Here is a 22,496-nt window from a genome sequence, read left to right as displayed (position 1 = left end):
CGAGAAATTCTAGATTTCTTTGAACAAAGAAAACTACAGTCTATAAATTTAGTTTATTATTAGTAATTTTGATTATTAATATTTGGAAACTTATTTCTATATTTTGCATGACATTTTTTCTTTTATTAATAAAGTAGTTATTATTTAAAGAAATTATATATTTACTTGTTATGCAAATGCTTTGGGATAAACAAATTTACATACTTATAATGAATGACAAATTTTTTACTTAATTCTGAATTATTTAAAATAGTTAATCCTGGATATATTAAACGACAAAAGACTAATTCCGGTAGTGAAACAGATCTATGGCACTTAAGATTGGGCCATATTGGTCTAGAAAGAATTAATATGCTTGTAAAAAATGGTCCTTTAAGAGAACTATCTATTGGATCTCTTCTTGTTTGTGAATCCTGTCTAGAAGGAAAGATGACCACAAGACCTTTCTCTGCTAAAGGTTCAAGAGCTACATAACCACTTCAGCTGGTACATACGGATGTTTGTAGTCCACTTAATGTACAAGAAAGAGGGGGTTATGAATACTTTGTCACTTTCATTGACAATTATTCAAGATATGGTTACCTATACTTAATGCAAAGAAAATCTAAAACTTTTGAAATGTTCAAAGAATTTCAAGCAGAGGGTGAAAAGTAATTAGGTAAATCACTAAAATTTCTTCGATCTGATCGAGGAGGAGAGTACTTGGATTTTGAATTCGAGGACCATCTGCGTGAGCATTGTATTCAATCCCAACTCACAGCACCTGGAACGCCACAACAAAATGGTGTTTCAGGTAGACGAAAAATAACGTTATTAGATATGGTTAGATCAATGATGAGTTTCTCATCATTACCACTGTCATTCTAGGGCTATGCAATTCAATGTGCTCTATACATATTGAATGTTGTTCCATCTAAGTCTATCCAGAAGACACCCATGGAATTATGGAATGGTTGTAAACCTAGTTTACACCATTTTTTAATTTGGGGGTGTCCTGCACACGTGCTTAAAGGAAAGACCGGGAAGTTGGAATCACGCTCTGAAGTGTGCATGTTTGTGGGATATTCCAAAGAGACTAGAGGTGGAATTTTCTATAGTCCAAAAGAAAATAAAACATTTTTATCGAAAAATGCAACTTTTCTTGAACATGACTATGTTAATAACCACAAACCTCGCAGTAAGGTTGTACTAGAAGAGATGGTCTCGAATGAAGTTGCAAAGTCACTAGCAACAACCAATGAAAAATGGCAAGAGGAAACTGCTAGTTCTAGTCATAATAGTAGAGAGCCTCGTCGTAGTGGGAGGGTTTGTAAGCAACCCACATGCTATGAACACGAAGTTCAAATGCTTGTGTCTGACACAAACAAAGACGATCCATTGACATTTCAAGATGCAATGAATGATTTTGACAAGGACAAATGGCAAGACGCCATGAACCCTGTCTGGGTTCTTGAAGATCCACCTGAGAATATAAAACCCATTGGTTGCAAGTGGTTATTCAAGAAGAAAAGAGGAGCGGATGGGAAAGTGGAGACTTTCAAAGCAAGGCTTGTAGCCAAAGGCTACACATAGAAAGAAGGGGTTGATTATGAAGAAACATTTTCTCCTGTAGCCATGCTAAAATCCATTAGTATACTCTTGTCTATTGCTGCGTGCATGGATTATGAGATTTGGCAAATGGATGTCAAAACAACTTTTCTGAATGGGTACCTTGACAAAACCATTTACATGTCTCAACTAAAAGGGTTCGAAGTAAAAGGTTAAGAGCAAAAAGTTTTCAATATTCTTAGGTCCATCTATGGACTTAAACAAGCTTCTAGATCTTGGAATCTTAGATTTGATGACACAATTAAAATGTTTGGTTTTGAACAAAGCGTTGACGAACCTTGTGTCTATAAACAAATCAAAGATGGTGTAGTAGTATTCCTCGTTCTTTATGTTGATGATATATTACTTATTGGAAATGACGTAACATCATTATCAAAGGTAAAGAACTGGTTAGATGAACAATTCCAAATGAAAGATTTGGGAGAAGTCGAGTATGTTCTGGGCATTAAAATTCTTAGAGATAGACAAAACAAAACTTTGGCACTGTCTCAAGCAACTTATATTGATAAGGTGCTAGAACGCTTTAATATGCAAAACTCCAAAAAGGGTGATATGCCAACCCGTTCTGGAGTATTCCTTTCCAAGGAGCAGTGTCCCAAAACACCTCAGGAAGAGGAAGATATGAGAAAGTATCCCTATGCCTCAATGGTAGGCAGTCTAATGTATGTCTTGCTGTGTACAAGACCTGACATTTGTTATGCAGTAGGGATAGTCAGCCGTCATCAATCAAATCCTAGATTGAATCATTGGATTAAAGTGAAGAATATTCTTAAATATCTTAGAAATACTAGAGATTATATTCTTGTATATTCAGGTGGAGACTTGAACTCCACTGGTTACACTGATTCTGATTTTCAATCAAACAGAGATAGTCGAAAATCGACTTCTAAATCAGTGCTTACTCTTGGAGGAGGAGCAGTAGTCTGGCGAAGTATTAAACAAACTAGCATTGCAGACTCTACCATGAAGCCGAGTATATAGCAGCTTGTGAAGCGACTAAGGAGGCTGTGTGGCTCAAAAAGTTCTATTCCGATCTGGAAATAATGCCAGATGTGGATAAGCCACTAGTCTTATACTGTTACAACAGTGGGAGTAGCTAACTCCAAGGAACCACGGAGTCACAAGAGGGGGAAGCACATCGAGAGGAAGTATCACTTGGTAAGAGAGATAGTCCATTGAGGAGATGTTGTAGTTATGAAGATAGCTTCAAAGCATAATCTTTGCAGATCCTTTCACAAAGACTTTATCCATAAAATCTCTTTAAGGAGCATGTAAGATACATGGGAATTAGAGAGATGCCTCATTTGCTTTAGGGCAAGTGGGAGATTGTTGGGAATTGTGCCCTGAAATCATATGTAGTAGACATTGTTTTAAGAAATAAATAAATAAATTGAATTTGTTATGCATATATTTTATGGACTATATTATTTTGTGATAATATTATGTAAATATATAAAAAAAAATCCTAAGTTCATATATGTGATCTCAAACACGTATTGGTACGAGAGGATTGTGTTTGAGATAAATGAACTTGAATAGTTCACAGTAAAATAAAGTTATGGAATATTTAGATTAATTACTGCAAGTATGGTCTACTAGTATTATGAATACATGTGATATAGATCCGGATCACTAGTGTAGTAGGACACTTTAGTGGAGGTACTTTATATATTAGATAATATATAGAACCAGACCAGATATGTTTATTAATACTTAGTTAAATACCGTTTCGAATGATTAATTAAATATATCAACTAATGATCATATACAAATAGATCTTAATCCTGAAGTTACTATGAACTCCTGTTTATGTTATATGAGTTCTTTGATTCACTCGTTAGGGTCTGTCAGAATGATCAGGCTAAAAACTTTTGTTTTGGTAACTCATTAATGTAAATGGTTGGGGACATAGTATACAAATATGGAATCTATACCTTCTCATAAGAGATTGAATAATGGTTCTCTTAAGGGTTGACTTTTGGGACTGAAAAGGCTATTGAGCTCAAATTCATAATTTAGTTATGAATTAACCTTCACTAGTAAAGTCAATGGTACTTGAGGAAACAAGATATAATTAAACGGGTAAAACAGTAATTTTATTCCCGATTAATTATGAACCATTATTAGAGGGTTAATTTGTATGTAATGATTATATCAATGGATGATTTATCATTATAAAGTGCTCAGTAAATGAAATGTCTTTAATTACAAGAGTGCAGTCTCATATTTATAGTGGAATAATCATGAGATTAATAAATTAAGATTATTTCCTTAAAGAGTTTAATTAATAATCTCAAATTTATTGAACCTTGGAATTATAGGTCCATAGGTCTCCATAACAGCTCTATCAACACTATTCAAGGCAAGAGTTGATATAAAGGGAAAAAAATGGTTGAAAGACATATTTAAGAAGAAATTTGTTCTTCAGGTCAAATATGCAATTATGTAATAATGTTGATTAATTAATTACAAATTAATTGTAATTTAACAAATTAATTAATATTTAATTATTGTGTAATTTTTGAAATTATATTAAATAATTAAATTAATTTTTGAAATTATAATAATTTAAATTGGTTTTAATTAATTGGTAGAATTAATTAAATATCTTTATTTGAGTGGGAGATAATAATATGATAAGTTCAATTTAAAAGATTGATATGTATTCAAATAATTAATTATATTCGATAATTAGTTAAAAATATATTTAATTCAAATTTGAATTAATTATTAGGTTGTTGGATTTTATCTGATAAGGTAATTTGAATAAATAATTAAATAATTATAGAAAAATAAAATATCCCTAAAATATAGGGTGGTACACGACCACACATTGTGTGTGGCGTGTACTACACAATTTTTAGGGATAGATTTTTCAAATTTATTTATTTAATTAATTAATGGAAAATTCAAATTTTAGTTTTTTGATATTTTCATTAATAAGATAATTAATTAATTAAAAGATAAATTGTAAATTGGTTAGAGATTTATTTTTTAAATTTGAATATTTTCTTTTTAAGTGAGAATTATCAGAAAATAAACACACTCAATAATTCGCTCTGTGAAAAAGAGCGATATTTTTCTATCTCTTCCTGGAAAAGATACAGAACCAATATCTAGCATTCTTCTCTTGATCTCATGTGTTGAGTACATCAAGTAGAATCATAAATTAACCATCATTTATTCTCTAAATGCCCACACACTTCTTGAGGTGTAAAGAACGTTGTGGAAGATCTTGGTCTGAGTACTTGGGAGCAGCTTGGATAGGAAGTTTGTTCAAATTACGAAAAGATAGCAAGACACTTGATAGGCATCAAGAGGTATGTTTTGTATTCTTTTCTTGCTTGTGATTAATGTATGTATATTAATGGATCTACGTATTTGCATATTTAAAGATGGTTTAAATATGTTACAAAATTTTTGTTGTACACTGGGCCAACCCCACCACCACTCCACTGCGTATTAGGAAACTCGTTCCTAATAATAATTAATCTAGACGGATGCCCGAGGCATGTGTAGCACCGCCTCCCATTGGTGCTAAAAGATTTCCACAACAACGAAGAATAAATAACTAGATGCACTACCAAATTACTTCTAGCAAATTAAATATGTCAAAACTCTATCATACTTTGAAGTGTAATTTAGGAAAATTATACTAAGAATAGTAATAGTTTTCAATGAAAGATATATTATTCTAAGAAATTTTTGGTGTACTATAAACTAATGTCATTAAGGTCTTTATATAGCCTTCATCAAAGTCAAAATTTCATTCACTAACAATGTAGTATTAAACCAATTTAAATTCCATTCACTTTTCCTATAATTGACTAGTCAACTTTTTCTAACAACAACTACAGATAAAATAACTTGTACTTTAATGAATAATTTTGCTTGGTTTTAACTAAGATGTTTATGTTAGTTTTTAGAAAACTATTTTTATAAATTATTAATTATTAGATATAATGGGAGTAAAAAGTGTGATAAAAAAAACTAAATTTTACCATTCATTTTCTTTTACATATTCAACAAGTAGTTATATTTATACCCCATAAATTTATATATACATCCCACACTAAATAGTAAATACACTCCATTCCATAAATTAAAAAAATATATATTTATTTATTTTTAGTTACACCCTATATATTTTCTATATTATTTTTTAAAATATAATATATATTATATCTTGATTTGTACACTCTTTTATAAAAAAAAACTAAAATAAAAACATTGTGTATCTTATTATTAAAATTTGGGAATTACAAGTTTTTTAAATGAAATAAATAATTAAATACAACTTATAAATTTTTAATACAAATTAAGTACAAATATATATAATAAACTTAATTTTATATTATATGATTTTTTTCAATTATAAAATTTTATTGTTACTTTGTTATAACAATGAATATAATTTTAAAAGATTACATTGACTCAATTTAGAAGGAAAAATAAATAGAATTTTAAGTAAATAAGGAATGAGGTGTACTCACTAAGTTTAAAATTTTATAACTAGAATTAAAATAAATTTTAGTCATTTTACTAAAGAATAAATATTATTTTAAAAATAGAGTATCTTTTTAATATTTTGAGGTGTAAATGTAACTACTCATTCAACCTGTGCCTCACACGTGCCAATTTACCCCACCTTATTCTTTGTACATCTAAATTCTAATAATTTTTTTTTTTAAGTTTTTCTAATCTTTTCAAATTATATTTATCATTAGAATACCAAAACAATAAAATTTTATCATTAAAAATTATATAAAATAAATTATAAAATTATATTTGAGACTATAGTAAAAAATATATATTTTTATTTTATTAAGAAAACTTCAAATTGTATTTAAAAAAAAAAATTAAGCCTCAATTTTGTATAAATGAAGTATAAAATATTATTTTATTATTTTTGTAAAAAGGGTGTAAAGGAAATATATGGAGATTAATACATTTATTTTAATTTATGAAATGTGGTAAATATAGGTCAACCATTGCTAAATTATGAACAAATAATTAATCAATTTGACTTTTGTAAATCAAAGATGAGACTCACTTAATGAATTAAGAAAAGAACGATGAGTACCAAATGCGAGTCCTGGGATTTTCAAAGATCCAGTTTACCAAACATTATTAGCAAATAGTTGATTAACCAGCTTTCACAATTTTTGTTTTGTTCTTATTTTTATCATATATATATATATCAATTAGCAATAACACTAGGAAGATATCATATTTGAAATTTGATTTGTTAAACTATTTATATACTAAAATCAAAGCATAAGCAACAATCCTAAAAAAAATGCTTAAAATAACAAACTGTGTATATATCAGCTATGGTTATGGTAAAATAAATATCCAGATGAACTGATGTAAAATGATGAGTCAATGTGAGATCCAGAACTAAGTGCCACTGACAAAGCCATCTAATAACTTTAAACGCCATCTTTTGAGTGATGAACAACATCACAAAGCAACAGAGATTACTGCTTCAAATGAGGTAATGAAGCACATTGATGGATATGAAATCAATTTCCGAAAGATCTTTCTAGAGTAACAATTAAGCAGAAGCACTAGCCAGGGACTCGATTAGTAGCTTGTAGCCTTCTGGTACGGGGCTCTCTGTGTGCACGCAATGTGCCAGAGCAGGAACATCAGCGTTGAGGTCCAAGTACCTTGCCAGCAATAGCAGCACATGAAAATCTGAAATCTGCTTCACAAATGGAAGATTCTTCGCCCGATCAAGATGAGTTTTCAGCGCCCTCATTGTTACTGGCGTATTCCGGTTCTCAATGGGAAAGGTTGATGAAAGGGGACCCTGTAATTTTCATACGAATTCATGTGAGCAGGAGTGTACTATTCTTTTACAATATAGACACAAAAACAAAAGAAAAAACAGAGACTCTTCCAATTTCTATACATGCAAAATCATGGTAAACAAAATATTCATAAAGAAAGTTAGTATTAACAAAAAAAAATTAAGAACAATAACATGGGAATTCACAAACACATCACGCTATTAATAAAACCATGTGAGTGGGTTGGTCACAAATGTCAGGTTGAGTTTGAAAATAATGAAGTCAGTTTCTGCCATGAGCAAAGGGAAATTTTCTATCATATCAAGGCGAAAGCTAGAAGCCAGAAACAAAGTTCCAGCATGGAAATAACTCATAAACAAAGGGAGATTTTCTATCAAATGATGAAGTGGAATTTATTGATAAAACATAAAGCGAGTGTGGAAGCTTTTCTGAAGTTTAGATTCAAGGAAGTAAGTGGTTTACGTTAAGCTTTTTAATAAACTGCAACCAATATAATAAACATATGTAGTAAGAACGAGTCCATCATATTACAAACCAAATAGAAAAACAAGTCATTCAACTTGATGCGTATTACCACTGGAGCGGAGACAAGAACAGCAAGAAGCCAGAATTTCTAAAGAATATTGGCATAAAACGTTGGAAAAATCTTACTATGATAAAACTTAAAGGCAATAGTTCTCTGATCTAATGACTGCCATCAACGAAAGGAGGAAAGAATTGGACAAATTATTTAAGAAACGAAAAAGTGGATTTGTTTATAGAATAGGAGGTCTAAAATTGTTTCCCTCACCAGACACTGCCCTGACTCTCACACAACGACGCAATGTCAATAATATCAATGTGCATAACAAAGATTAACCATTAGACACCGCCGCACCAGAGTAAATTATAAATTATATGTGGTCTAAGTTTCTAAATTTCTCTCATTTTTCAATTAATTCAATCCTTTCCAGTTGGCATTCTACAGCAATAGTGGGTCATTGATTACTACTAATCCCTATGACTACAGCTCTAGAAATTCAAATAGACAGAAATATGCAACCAGAGTTCTAAATACTAGGGTTAATTTAAATTCCATACATTTGCAGGTTTCTACAAGTCACTTCCTCAACAGACTACTTTTTGATCTCATAATCAATAAAGGAACAGTAGCAAAACACAGGAAAGCAATCGAGTAACACATTTAAACGAATACAGCACCAAGACAAGACACTCATACGAAATAAAACCTAACTCTGCAAGTATAAAAAGAGTAAAGAAAACAAGTTAAACATACCTGGTGATCAGCTATCTTGACCACCACCAAGAAGAAATCATTGTCCACCTCTTTTGTGTCCTTGACCCCAACAACTACATCTTTCTTCATCTTTGAGAGCTTGGGATCAGCATCTTCTCCAATCTCAGTCTCAAACCACCCTTCCTTGAACAACTTAATGCACACATCACTCATCTGAAAAGCCTCAAAGTGCACATCCGCAGCGCCATCCTCGTTCACTTCAAGCTTCACCACAGCGGTCACCCATTCCTTCAAACCACTCTCGGCGTGAAACTCCGCTGCCTGAAGAACCTCCCTATAGGACAAAGTATAGTCCTTTTTATCCTGACTGATGGTTTGTGTGAATATAAATCCTACTCTTCTCATACCCAGACCAGCAGCAATAGCTTCTACTATCTTTTCCTCTTCTGGGTCCCTGAAAAGCAGCAAATTCTCCTCCGTTCCTTGCTGAGGCGGCTCGTATATGAAATCGACCTCCACTTTCCCCTCCTCCGAAACAGTCCCGTACATAAACCCACCACGCTTCACCGCAAAAGCAAGCGCATCATTCACATAATGCTGGAACGCGTTGGCACAATCGCGATCAAACGAGACCAATTCACAATGCGGGTTCTCCTGGCGCGAGACCCTCATTTGCTTCGCGATGAGATCGTCCATGGTCATCTTCCGGCCAAAAGACCCAGCGGGGTTGACAACCGGCCCGGAAACGGTTCTCTCGCCATCGTAGGCAAGGAAAACGATCGAGCCATGAGAGAGATTGAGGGAAGAGAGAGTGGTATTGGGGTCAGCCATGTCTACGAAGCGGGAAAGATCGTCGTGGGTCTTGGACAAAAGAAGGTTTTGGTTGGTGGAAAGGGTTTGATTGTGAGAGGGGATTTGAAGCTGGGATTGGATTATGGCTTTAAGCTGGGAGACATTGATGTGGGGATTATCAACGGTGACTCGCTCAAGCCCATCTCTGCTTCGGATTCTGAGCATCACCATATTTGAAAGGATTGAAGGGTTTTGTTATTTGGAGAGTGATATAGTTGGGAGTTTGAACGAAGAGAAAGAGAGGAGTTTTGATGTGGAATTTGGAAAAGCTTGGGGAGGGGGAAAGAAGATGGGGAGAACGGAGAATATATAGGAAAGAGTGGGGCAGATAGAAGAAGAAGTAGGACTAGGATTTTTTATTTAGAAGTTATAGTTTGTATTGGACTTGGAAGACTTGCGGTGAAATTTAATAATATTTCTATTTTGTGAGATGGGATTGGAATGAATTATCGAATATGTTTCCAAGGATTTTGTTTTCCAAAAAATAATCCTTATCTTTTACGAAATATCAATTTAAAAAATATGATATTTTTTTATAAACAATATTTTTTTTTAAGTATCAACACTTTAAATAAAGATACAAAAAAATGTAAAAATAAATAAACAAGCAAACAAAAAAATCCAAAGAAATTCCCTCAAAAAAATGATACGAATAGATTTGGGTTTATTTTTCTATTTACTAAATATCTTTAATCTAATTCAAAATATAAATAACTTATTTATTTAGGAGAGATAATATTATATTAATGTTTTAATATCATGTTAAAAAAAATATTTGATCAAACTTTTTAGTTGATTTTGTAGTACAAAAAGTTATTATTAATTTCTTTTATAATAAATAAAATAAAATAAAATTGATGAGATTAAAAATAGTATATGCACGTGAGCATTTTGTAAGTAATATAAACTGATCATGTCTAAGTCCAGTCACTTATTATTTTGTGTAATTAATGGATCAAACTCAACCCAATAACTTAAGCCGACTCAAATGTAACCCTAACTCTTCAATATAAATAAAAAGAGTATGAACCAAAAGAAGGGGGAAGGGAGAATGGCGGTAGCTTTTCTCTGAGGCAGTTCTCTCCATCTTCAGTTGAGTCAAATAGCTAAAAACTAAATGCAAATATAATTTATGGCTTGCAAGATCAATGACAGTGACTAAGTGAATGTAGGCCATCTTTTTGGGACTAAACCACTATAAAACTCTCTCTATCCATTATTTCTTGACACTAGACACATTTCTTATAGTTTTTTTAGCTCTAAAAAAATTTCTCAATATTATTCTTTGGGTGTTAGACGAGTTAACGAAGCTTTCATTGAGATCTGAACGCAAGGAAAGAGACATTGGAGTCTATGAAACTTCAAACATTTCTCAGACATATCGCTACAGTTGTAATGACCCAAATTTCCTAATAAAGCTTAGGACCTTGATTAGGAGGCCGGGAGGGCCATAATTGATTTATTATGTCATTAAATGATTATATGCATGATTATGTGAGTTATATTATTATATGATGATAAATGCATGCATATGGGTCCACTTTTCATTATAAGGGCATTTTGGTAATTTGGTCTGTTGAGGGCATATTTGTATATTTTCACGCATGTTGGTGAATTATGAATGAGGCCACATTATAATGTGGATTTGTTCGAGCTATTCGGCATGAGACGATTTTTGAATGTAAGTTAGCGGGTTGGTCATAACGGGGTTAATTTCGGGGCTCGGGGTGAGTCTCGGGGTAATTTGATGATTAGTACATTACCGGGAATTAAAGGGTAATGAGATATGATTTATTAGTATTTGAGAATGTTGGGAATAATGGGAATTTCAAGACTTTACTTATAATTAACGAGATAGATGGGAAAGGACAATTTTGCCCTTGGTGGCTCAAAAAGGAAATAAATATGCTTGGGGGCATTTAGGTCATTTGACCTTAGGATATGTTTAAAATCAGAAAGTTGTGGATTAAAGGAACCAAAAATAGAGCTTCTCTCCTCTTCCTCCCGATCATCTTTTTTCTCATTCTTCCTTTGAAATTTTGAAGCTTAATTTGAGGATTCAAGCTAGGGAATCAAGCCTTGTGGGTTTAGGATTGTGTTCAACCATTGAAGAGGGTTTAACCTTGAGCTTGAGGTAAGATTTCAGCAATGGAACTCTGGTTTTGCTCTGTTTTTCAATTTGAATTTTTGGATTGGATAGTTGAGAATTCACTGAAGTTTTTGGGAAAGATTAATTGGGTTTTGATGCCTAGGACTTGTAGAATGGGTTTTGGGGTTCATTTGTGAGTTTGGTTGAGGTTTGGAAACAGGTTTTGAATGTTGGAATTTGGAGAACTTGAAGGGGGAAAGCTAGAGCTGAAATACCCTGGTTCTGGCGTTATAGCGCCCAAGGATGGGCGCTACAGCGCTGTCCAGGGCATGGCAGCTCTGGTTGTAGCGCCAGAGCGCCGGGGGGCAGCGCTGTAGCATTACCCTATTTTTCTAGGACATTCTTTAGGGAACTTTTGAGGGTTTTTGGCTTGGGGTTTCAATTCTTAAGGCTCGGGATCGAATTTATTAATTGTGTTAGTAGGATTCGAGGTTCCGGGAGTGAGATTAAATCATGAACTTTTTATTGTTGATTTTATTGATGGGATTCCATATTTAGTTATGACTAGGTGACCGCTAAGGGATGAAAGGATTGATCGTTCTCAATGGTCGTTCTTAACGTATTTCACGCTCGAACTAGAGGTAAGAAAACTGCACTCAGTATGTGGCATGCATGGTTATTAATGAGGCATGTTGAGTGCTCTATATGTGGACATTGATTGCATATTAAATGCTTAGCAATCTTGCTTATCTGTGAATGGTACTAACTTATTAGTCAGAATCGGCAATGGTGTCAGCATTGACTGTGAAGTTGTGACTCATTAGTCAAGTTCGGCATTAGTACTGAGCAATGGTCGTATGGTATTGACTTATGAGTCAAGAATGGTATTAGCGTGTTTAACTTAAGCTAAAAAGATTAGATCTAATCGACATAAGCATTATCATCATAAGCATGAAATACATGACCGACCTTAAGTTCGATGAAAACTAAAAGCGCTTGTCTAGTCTAAAGGCTAGTTACACAGAGCCAGGGCTATAAGCTCAGGTGATTGTAATGTCACATGCGGGCGTGGGACCTCAGAGATAGACTTATAAGTCATCTATTTAGAAAGTGACTTATTAGTCAACTATTCAAAGATAGATTTATCAGTCATCTATTTTGAGAGTGACTCATTAGTCACCTATCCAGAGTGTGACTCATTAGTCACGTATTCAGAGTGTGACTCATTAGTCACCTATCTTAGAGAGTGACTTATTAGTCAACTATTCATAGAGACTTATTAGTCGTTTACTTCAGAGAGACTTATTAGTCATCTACCTCAGAGTGAGAGACTTATTAGTAATCTACTCTGAGCACAGGACTCCACAAACATTTATTTGTACCTACTTGCATGCATGAGTATGGTTATTACTACTAGGCATGCCTATTATTACTTAGTAACATGTTATTACCTGTTCATGAGCATATTGAGTTTTCTTACTGAGCTTCGGTTCACGGGTGCTATGTAGTGCAGGTAAAGGCAAAAAAAAGTTGAACCATCCTTGAGTTGAAGAGCTTAGGTGACGATGTGTACATATGCAGTTGCTCGACTGCCACGGCCGAGGGTTTAAAGAGAAACTAGGGTTAAACCCTATTTTTCCACTTAGGTCGCCTGGTTGTAAATCTTTTGTTGTAATTAACCTTTAAATTATATTTTTTGGGTTTCCATTGTATACAGTAAACGTTTTAATGAAGCATTGTATCTTAACCAAAATTTTTAACCCTAAACTGTTAATCATACTTAGTTACACAACTATGGCCAAATGACTCGATTAGCGAGTTTAGCACTATTTTAAAATGCACACCGTAACGGTCCCTGGGTAGTAGGGCGTTACAACTTGGTATCAGAGTAAGCCAAGGTTAAGGGTTCCTGAAGATAAGCTGAGCATGTACACTCGTCACTAAAGATAGCTTCACTCAGGGTATGGTAACTATTTTTGTGGTTATGTGCTTTACTGCTTAAATATAATGTAATTGCTTTACTTGCATATTGTACTAGGGAGCATGAGATTCTGATAGGGCCTAACTCTTGACTGTTAATATGATTATATGATTGCATGCTCCGTGAATATGAATTTGTTAATTGTGTGCTGGAGTTGGAAGCATGGTGTGTATGTTGGAAGAACAGGGGTTATGAATTGATGAACAAATGCTATGGCATGTTTTTAGCACTGTAGTGGGTTGTGATTGTAGTGTGGTATTGTGCGGAAGGCTTTGAATATGCTCATCATGTTTAATGGGTCAAGTTATTGACTACAGATTCAATCAGCAGGTATGTATCCAAGGCATAATAAGACCTGGCGGTGGTTATACCGGGGTTGGGGATTACAGCCAGGGTATGAGTTCTTCACCTGCCCCTCAGAATTTCCAGCAGGTGTTTATAGATATGAAATTAAGATTGTAAAGGCGAGAAGAAGAGATTAGGTGTTTGAAGCAACAACAAAATCTGTTAGGGAACACATCTTCCTTTGTTATGCCAGGAGTGGCACCAGTTTTGGCTCAGCCTAAGGTTGAGAATAGGTGGGAATTTATTTGTGGAAGATTCCAGGAATACTGCCCTCCAGTCTTCGAGGGAGGCCTAGATCCATTCAGAGCTGAGCAATGGATGGGCATGATCAGTTCCATCCTTGACAGTATGGGGCTGGTAGATCATGATAGTGTGATTTGTGCTACATATGTATTGCGGGATGATGCCCGGACATGGTGGGAAGTAGTATCCCAGACACGAGATACAGCTGTGATGGACTGGAAAGATTTTAGGCAGCTGTTTAATGAGAGATATTACTGTGATGCAGCCAAGACTGCTAAGATGAATGAGTTTCTAAACCTTGTTCAGGGAAATGCAACAGTAACCAAGTATGTTAACAGATTTGATGGGTTAGCCAAGTTTGCTTTTGATATGGTACCCACAGATGTAGCTCGGAAGGAAAGGTTTATCCAAGGATTGAATCCCAAAATAGCTCAGGGAGTTAGAGTCGCCCCAGTGCATGAAATTTCTACCTACGCTCAGGTGGTAGGGAAGGCTCTTGTTGTTGAGAGCACAAGAAATTAGATTATAAAGGAGGGTGCTGGAGAGCGTAGTACTCAAGTAGCAACACCTCCGTTTATTGGAGCGAGCAAGAATAAGAACTAGAGGACTTATCCAAAATGTGCTCAGTGTAAGAGACGTCATCTAGGAGAATGCCGAGCAAAGACATGTTTCTTATGTGGAATAGTTGGGCATTTCATGATGGATTGCCCAAGTCAAGGGACAGGTGAGCAAAAGGGGGTGGACAGCTCGACTCCAGCTCAAGTGTTCATTCCGATGTAGTCAGAGTCAGAGACTGAGACTGAGACTGAGACTGAGGCTGAGGCTGGTTCCTCAGGGGTGGCAGGTCTGCTTTCTAGTTTTGATTTTTGTATTGTGCTGACTGATTTTGGTACCATGTTGTTCTTTGTTTGTTGCATCTAGAGATGCATAGACTTGTTATGTAGATTGCATGGTTATGTTGTGGTGAGTTAGATTATGGTGGAAAGGATTCATCAGTTGTTTTGATAGAGTTGGTTATGACTGACTTTCGTATAATTCTGGATATGGATTGGTTAACCAAGTGTGGGGCAATGCTAAATTGCAAGGAAATGATAGTAACTCTTGGGTTTGAGAGTGGGAAACCCTTGTGGTAGTTGGTACTGTGCATGGATTTTGTATGTTTATGACATCTATATTTAGAGCTAGAGATATATTGCAGAAGGATGCATCGAACTCTTAGCTAGTGTGGTGGATACCACTTAGGTTGTGCTAGTGGGATCATGACAAACTGGATTAGTCTGTGAGTTTTTGGATGTCCTTCCAACAGATTTGTCAAGATTACATTTACACAAAGAGATAAATGGTGATTGGATTGGTGTCAGGGATGGAATCAGGTCTAGGGTACTGTATTGTATGGCTTCAGCATAATAGTGAGAACTAAAGGCTCAATTATTGAGTAAGATAGTATTCTACAAGGTGGATCTTTGATCTGGTTAGTACCAGCTGAAGGTCAGGGAGAAGGATATGCAGAAGACTATTTTTTTTTTATATCAGATAAGGGCACTAGGAGTGTTGAGTTATGTTTTGTGGATTTGATTAATCCCGAGTTGTTTTGATGGATTAGATGAATAGAGTATCCAAATATTATTTGAATTGGATTTGTGATCATTTTGATCGACGGTATTGTGGTATACTCTCAGTTGGAGATTTGCCAAGGTCAAGGAATGCCTCAGAGGGCAGGAGTTTCCTTAGACGGACAAGATATTACATTTGTTTTGGGAAAGAGTTCTGAGTCTTCATACATATCAGAACCAATTAGTAGGGTGTTATGACACCTCAATGATAGGAAAAGGGATTGCCTATGCATCATGTTATTTGAAAGATATGACCAGGACTAGAGTAGAGTTACTGGTGGGCCAAGTGGCCAGCTTTATACTTGAGATTATTATTTTAGGAAGGAATAAAGGAAAAAAAAAATAATTAAGTGAACCACAGATGGAAGAATTGAGGGGAATATCTTAGTTGGATTTGCTAAGGACTATGCAGTGTCAAGTATGAGTATATTGTGGTATAAAGGGATCGAACTTGGGATCTGATGGACACTAGAATTAAACCAGGGATTCTGGATTAATCTCATACTACTCTTTTATTCTCTTCATCCAGGCATTATGAAAGATGTATTAGGGTTTGAAAGTTTTATAGTGGTGGCCTGTGATGGAGAGGGACATAATGGAATACATGACAAAGTTCTTAACCTGTTAGCAGGTCAAAACAAAGTATCAGAAACCAGTAAGGCTATTGTAGCCTTTGAGTATTCCATAGTGGAAATAAGGAAACATCGCGATAGGTTTTGTGGTGGGGCTGCCCAGGATAGTGGGTCAGCATGATTTGGATTGGGTCATTATGGACTAGTATTTAAAGTGAGTTCACATCTATCAGTAAGGACAAGTAACCCAACTGATCGGTATTCAGATCTTTGTGTGAGAGAGGTAGTACACCTTCATAGAATTTGAGGTCTATCTTATCAGATGAGGACTTTGTTTCTACTTCCAAGTTTTAGGAAAGGTTGCAGAAGGCGATGGGTATACAATTGGAATTTAATACAGTTCATTATCCTCAGACTGATGGTAAATCAGAGAGAGAGTTATCGAGTATGGGAGGGGCACCTTATGAGATGTTGTATGGTAGATAATGTATATTACCATTCATTGGAATTAGATGAGTAAGAGGTTATGTTTGGATCCTGTGGTAGTTCAGAGATCCATGGACGTTATTGAAAAAGTTTAGAGCTTGGATGCTCACTTCTCAGAGTAAATGGAAAAGTTATGTTGATCTGAGATGCAAGAACATGGAGTTCCAAGTGGAAGACTATATCTTCCTTAAAGTATCACCATGGAAAGGGGTGAGGAGTTAAGAGCAATTTGAGCCCTAGATTAATATGACTGTTTGAATCCTAGATAGGAACAGTCAGTTTGCCTTCGGATTGGCCTATCTTTGGCACTTTTGGCCGTATACAATGTATTTTATATTTCCATGTTGAGGACATGGGTTAGAAGAGATTCATGTGTTGAGTTATGAGAATCTGGAGATTGCGGCTAAGTTATCCTATGAGGAATAGCCAGTTCAGATTTTAATAGAAAGAACAAGGTTCTGAGAAGCAAAGCTATACCTTTAGTTAAGGTATGATACAGAAACAGTGAGGTCGAGGGAGTGATCTAGGAACTGGAATCAGATATGCGGAATTTATATTCCGGGCTGTTCAGATTAAATTTCGAGAATAAAATTTATGTAAGGAGGGGATAGTTGTAATGACCCAAATTTCCTAATAAGGCTTAGGACCTTGATTAGGAGGTCGGGAGAGCCATAATTGATTTATTATGCCATTAAATTATTATATGCATGATTATGTGAGTTATATTATTATATGATGATAAATGCATGCATATGGGTCCATTTTTCAAAATAAGGGCATTTTGGTAATTTGGCCCGTTGAGGGCATATTTGTATATTTTCATGCATGTTGGTGAACTATGATGAGGCCATGTTATGATGTGGATTTGTTCGAGCTATTCGGCATGAGACGATCTTTGAATGTAAGTTACCGGTTTGGTCATAACGAGGTTAATTTCGGGGCTCAGGGTAAGTCTCGGGGTAATTTGATGATTAGTACATTACCAGGAATTAAAGAGTAATAAGATATGATTTATTAGTATTTGAGAATATACGGAATAACGGGAATTGGAGGACGTTAATTATAATTAACGAGATAGACGGGAAATGACAATTTTGCCCTTGGTGGCTCAAAAAGGAAATAAATAGGCTTGGGGGCATTTAGGTCATTTGACCTTAGGATATGTTTAAAATCAGAAAGCTGTGGATTAAAGGAACCAAAAACATAACTTTTCTCCTCTTCCTCCCGATCATCTTTTTTCTCCTTCTTCTTTTGAAATTTTGAAGCTTAATTTGAGGATTCAAGCTAGGGAATCAAGCCGTGTGGGTTTAGGATTGTGTTCAGCCATTGGAGAGGGTTTAACCTTGAGCTTGAGGTAAGATTTCATCCATGGAACTCTGGTTTTGCTCTGTTTTTCAATTGTTTTTCAATTTGAATTTTTGGATTGGATAGTTGAGAATTCAATGAAGTTTTTGGGAAAGATTGATTGGGTTTTGATGCCTAGGACTTGTAGAATGGGTTTTTGGGTTCATTTGTGAGTTTGGTTGAGGTTTGGAATCAGGTTTTGAAGGTTGGAATTTGGAGAACTCGAAGGGAGAAAACTGGGGCTGAAATACCCTGGTTCTGGCGCTACAGCGCCCAAGGATGGGCGCTACAGCACTGTCCAGGGCATGGCAGCTCTGGTTGTAGCGCCATAGCGCCCGGGGGACAACACTGTAGCGCTACCCTGTTTTTCCTGGACATCCTTTTGGGCACTTTTGAGGGTTTTTGGGTCAGGGTTTCAATTCTTAAGGCTCGAGATTGAATTTATTAATCGTGTTAGTAGGATTCGAGGTTCCGGGAGTGAGGTTTAGATCATGAGCTTTTTATTGTTGATTTATTGATGGGATTCCATATTTGGTTATGACTAGGGGACAACTAAGGGATCAAAGGATTGATCGTTCTTAAGGGTCGTTCTTAACGTATTTCACGCTCAAACTAGAGGTAAGAAAACTGCACCCAGTATGTGACATGCATGGTTGTTAATGATGCATGTTGAGTGCTCTATATGTGGACATTGATTGCATATTAAATGCTTAGCAATCTTGCTTATCTGTGAATGGTACTGCCTTATTAGTCAGAATCGGCAATGGTGTCAGTATTGACTGTGAAGTTGTGACTCATTAGTCAAGTTCGGCAGTAGTATTGAGCACTGGTCGTATGGTATTGACTTATGAGTCAAGAATGGAATTAACGTGTTTAACGCAAGCCAAAAAGATTAGATCTAATCGACATAAGCATTATCATCATAAGCATGAAATGCATGACCGACCTTAAGTTCGATGAAAACTAAAAGTGCTTGTCTAGTCTAAAGGCTAGTTACATAGAGCCAGTGCTATAAGCTCATGTGACTGTAACGCCACATGGCTAGGAGGGCGTGGGACCTCAGAGATAGACTTATCAGTCATCTATACAGAGATAGACTTATCAATAATCTATTTAGAGAGTGACTTATTAGTCAACTATTCAGAGATAGACTTATCAGTCATCTACAAAGATATAGACTTATCAGTCATCTATACAGAGATAGACTTATAAGTCATCTATCCATATTGTGACTCATTAGTCACCTATCCAGAGTGTGACTCATTAGTCACCTATCCAAAGTGTGACTCATTAGTCACCTATTCGGAGTGTGACTCATTAGTCACATTTTACAGAGTGACTTATTAGTCAACTATTCAGAGAGACTTATTAGTCGTTTACTTCAGAGAGACTTATTAGTCATCTACCTCAGAGCGAGAGACTTATTAGTCATCTACTCTGAGCGCAGGACTCCACAAACATTTATTTGTACCTGCTTGCATGCATGAGTAGGGTTATTACTACTAGGCATGCCTATTATTACTTAGTAACATGTTATTCCTTGTTCATGAGCATATTGAGTTTTCTTACTGAGCTTCAGTTCACGGGTGCTATGTGGTGCGGGTAAAGGCAAAAAAAGTTGAACCATCCTTGAGTTGAAGAGCTTAGGTGACGATGTGCACATATGCAGTTGCCCGACTGCCACGACCGAGGGTTTAAAGAGAAACTAGGGTTAAACCCTATTTTGCCGCTTAGGTCGGCTGGTTGTAAATCTTTTGTTGTAATTAACCTTTAAATTATATTTTTTGGGATCCCAATGTATACAGTAAACGTTTTGATGAAACGTTGTATCTTAACCAAAATATTTAACCCTAAACTATTAATCATACTTAGTTACACAATTATGGCCAAATGACTCTATTAGCGAGTTTAGCACTATTTTAAAATGCACAACGTAACGGTCCCTGGGTAGAAGGGAATTAAAACAATAGCTAGAAAATAGGCTCGTCAACCCCCCACATTGGCGAATAACCTCAATATGCTTTGATCATTCATCTTGCTCGGATCCAAGATAAATCCTAGAGATGTCCTTGGAACCTTAAGCATTCACTTTGCCCGATTCATAGAGTGGCCCTCACAACCTTGAGATTTCACTTTGCTCGGTTCCTAGAGAGGTGCTCGGAACATTGAGCATTCCTCTTGCTTGGTTCCTAGAGTGGTCCTCCGAACCTTGAGCATTCCACTTTCTTGGTTCCTAGAGTGGTCCTTGGTTCTTAGAGAGGTCCTCAGAACCTGGAGCATTCCTCTTGCTCGTTCCTAGAGTGGTCCTCGGAACCTTGAGCATTCATTTTGCTTTGTTCCTAGAGTGGTCCTCGGAAGCTTGAACGTTCATTTTGCTTGGTTCCTAGAGAGGTCTTCAGACCCTTGAGCGTTCCTCTTGCTCGGTTCATAGAGTGGTCCTCGGCACCTTGAGCATTCATTTTGCTTGGTCACTAGAGAGGTCCTCGGAACCTTGAGAATTCCTCTTGCTTGGTTCCTAAAGTGGTCCTCAGAACCTTAAGCTTTCTTTTTTCTTGGTTCCAAGAGAGGTCCTCGGAACCTTGAGCATTCCTCTTGCTCAGTTCCTAGAGTGGTCCTCGGAACCTTAAGCATTCATTTTACTTGGTTCCTAGAGTGGTCTCAAAACCTTGAGCATTCATTTTGCTTGGTTCCTAGAGAGGTCCTCGAAACCTTGAGAATTCCTCTGGCTCGGTTCCTAGAGTGGTCCTCAAAACCTTGAGCATTCATTTTGCTTGGTTCCTAGAGAGGTCCTCGTAACCGTGAAAATTCCTCTTTCCAGGTTCCTAGAGTGGTCCTCGGAACCTTGCGCATTCGCTTTGCTTGGTTCCTATTGTTGTGCTCGAAGCCTTGAGCAGTCCTCTTCCTCGGTTCGTAGAGTGGTCCTCGGAACCTTGAGCATTCATTTTTCTTGGTTCCTAGAGTGGTCCCCAGAACCTTAAGCATTCTCTTTGCTTGGATCCTAGAGAGGACCTCGGAACCTTGAGCATTCCTCTTGCTCAGTTCCTAGAGTTGTCCTCGGATCCTTGAGCATTCAATTTGCTTGGTTCCTATAGAGGTCCTCAGAACCATGAGCATTCACTTAGCTTGGTTCCTAGAGAGGTCATAGGAACCTTGAGGATTCCTTTTGCTTGGTTCCTAGAGTGGTCCTCGAAACCTTGCACATTAATTTTGCTTGGTTCCTAGAGTGGTCCTCGTAACCTGGGGCATTCATTTTTCTTGGTTCTTAGAGAGTTCCTCGGAACCTTGAGCATTCCTCTTGCTTGGTTCCTAGAGTGGTCCTTGGAACCTTGAGCATTCATTTTCATTGGTTCCTAGAGAGGTCCTCGAAACATTGATCATTCACTTTGCTCGATTCCTAGAGTGGTCCTCAGAACCTTGAGCATTCACTTTTCTGGGTTCCTAGAGAGGTACTCAGAACCCTGATCATTCCACTTGCTCGGTTCCTAGAGTGGTCCTCAGAACCTTGAGCATTCACTTTCCTTGGTTCCTAGAAAGGTCCTCGGAACCTTGAGCATTCCCCTTGCTCAGTTCCTAGAGTGATCCTTCGAACCTGGCATTCCACTTGCTTGGTTCGTAGAGTGGTCCTCGGAACCTGGAGCATTCATTTTGCTTAGTTCCTAGAGAGGTCCTCGGAACCTAGAGAATTTCTCTTGCTCGCTCCTAGAGTGGTCCTCGGAACCTTGAGCAATCATTTTGCTTGGTTCCTAGAGTAGTCCTTGGAACCTTGAACATTCATTTTTCTTGGTTCCTAGAGAGGCCCTCGGAACCTTGAGCATTCCTCCTTCTCCGGTCCAAGAGTGGTGCTCAGAATATTGAGCATTCACTTTGCTTGGTTCCTAGAGAGGTCCTCAGAACCTTGAGAATTCTTCTTGCTCGGTTCCTAGAGTGGTCCTTGGAACCTTGACCATTCACTTGGCTTGGATCCTATAGAGGTTCTCGAAACCTTGAGAATTCCTCTTGCTCGGTTCCTAGAGTGGTGCTCGGAACCTTGAGCATACATTTTTCTTGGTTACTAGAGTGGGCCTCGGAACCTTGAGCATTCACTTTGCTTGGTTCCTAGAGAGGTCCTCGCAACCTTGAGCATTCCTCTTGCTCAGCTCCTAGAGTGGTCCTTGATACCTTAAGCATTCATTTTGATTGGTTCCTAGAGAGGTCCTCGGAACCTTGAGCATTCACTTTGCTTGGTTCCTAGAGAGGTCCTCGGAACCTTGAGAATTCCTCTTTTTCGATTCCTAGAGTTGTCCTTGGAACCTTGAGCATTCATTTTTATT

At 36.6% G+C, this 22,496-nt stretch overlaps 1 protein-coding gene across 1 annotated transcript; it reads right to left on the bottom strand.

The window, feature by feature from the left end:
* Positions 1-6,838: 6,838 nt before the first annotated feature.
* Positions 6,839-9,858, bottom strand: LOC133793824 (NPL4-like protein 1). The gene is made up of 2 exons (XM_062231091.1): positions 8,701-9,858; positions 6,839-7,423 (listed from the first exon to the last, which is right to left on the bottom strand). Exons 1-2 carry the CDS (start codon positions 9,682-9,684, stop codon positions 7,166-7,168), a joined length of 1,242 nt encoding a protein of 413 aa, XP_062087075.1. The 5' UTR covers positions 9,685-9,858; the 3' UTR covers positions 6,839-7,165.
* Positions 9,859-22,496: the final 12,638 nt, after the last annotated feature.

This window comes from Humulus lupulus, chromosome 1 (assembly GCF_963169125.1).
Source record: "Humulus lupulus chromosome 1, drHumLupu1.1, whole genome shotgun sequence".
In the NCBI taxonomy this organism is placed as follows: Eukaryota; Viridiplantae; Streptophyta; class Magnoliopsida; order Rosales; family Cannabaceae; genus Humulus; species Humulus lupulus.
Note: the sequence above shows the minus strand (reverse complement) of the source record. Positions and strands in the feature narration are given on the sequence as shown.

Excerpts from the sequence above, each read along its gene's own strand:
- LOC133793824 (XM_062231091.1), bottom strand. The coding sequence starts at position 9,684 with ATGGTGATGCTCAGAATCCGAAGCAGAGATGGGCTTGAGCGAGTCACC. Across the intron at positions 7,424-8,700 it reads TCAAGATAGCTGATCACCAG|GGTCCCCTTTCATCAACCTT; the intron begins GTATGTTTAACT and ends TGAAAATTACAG.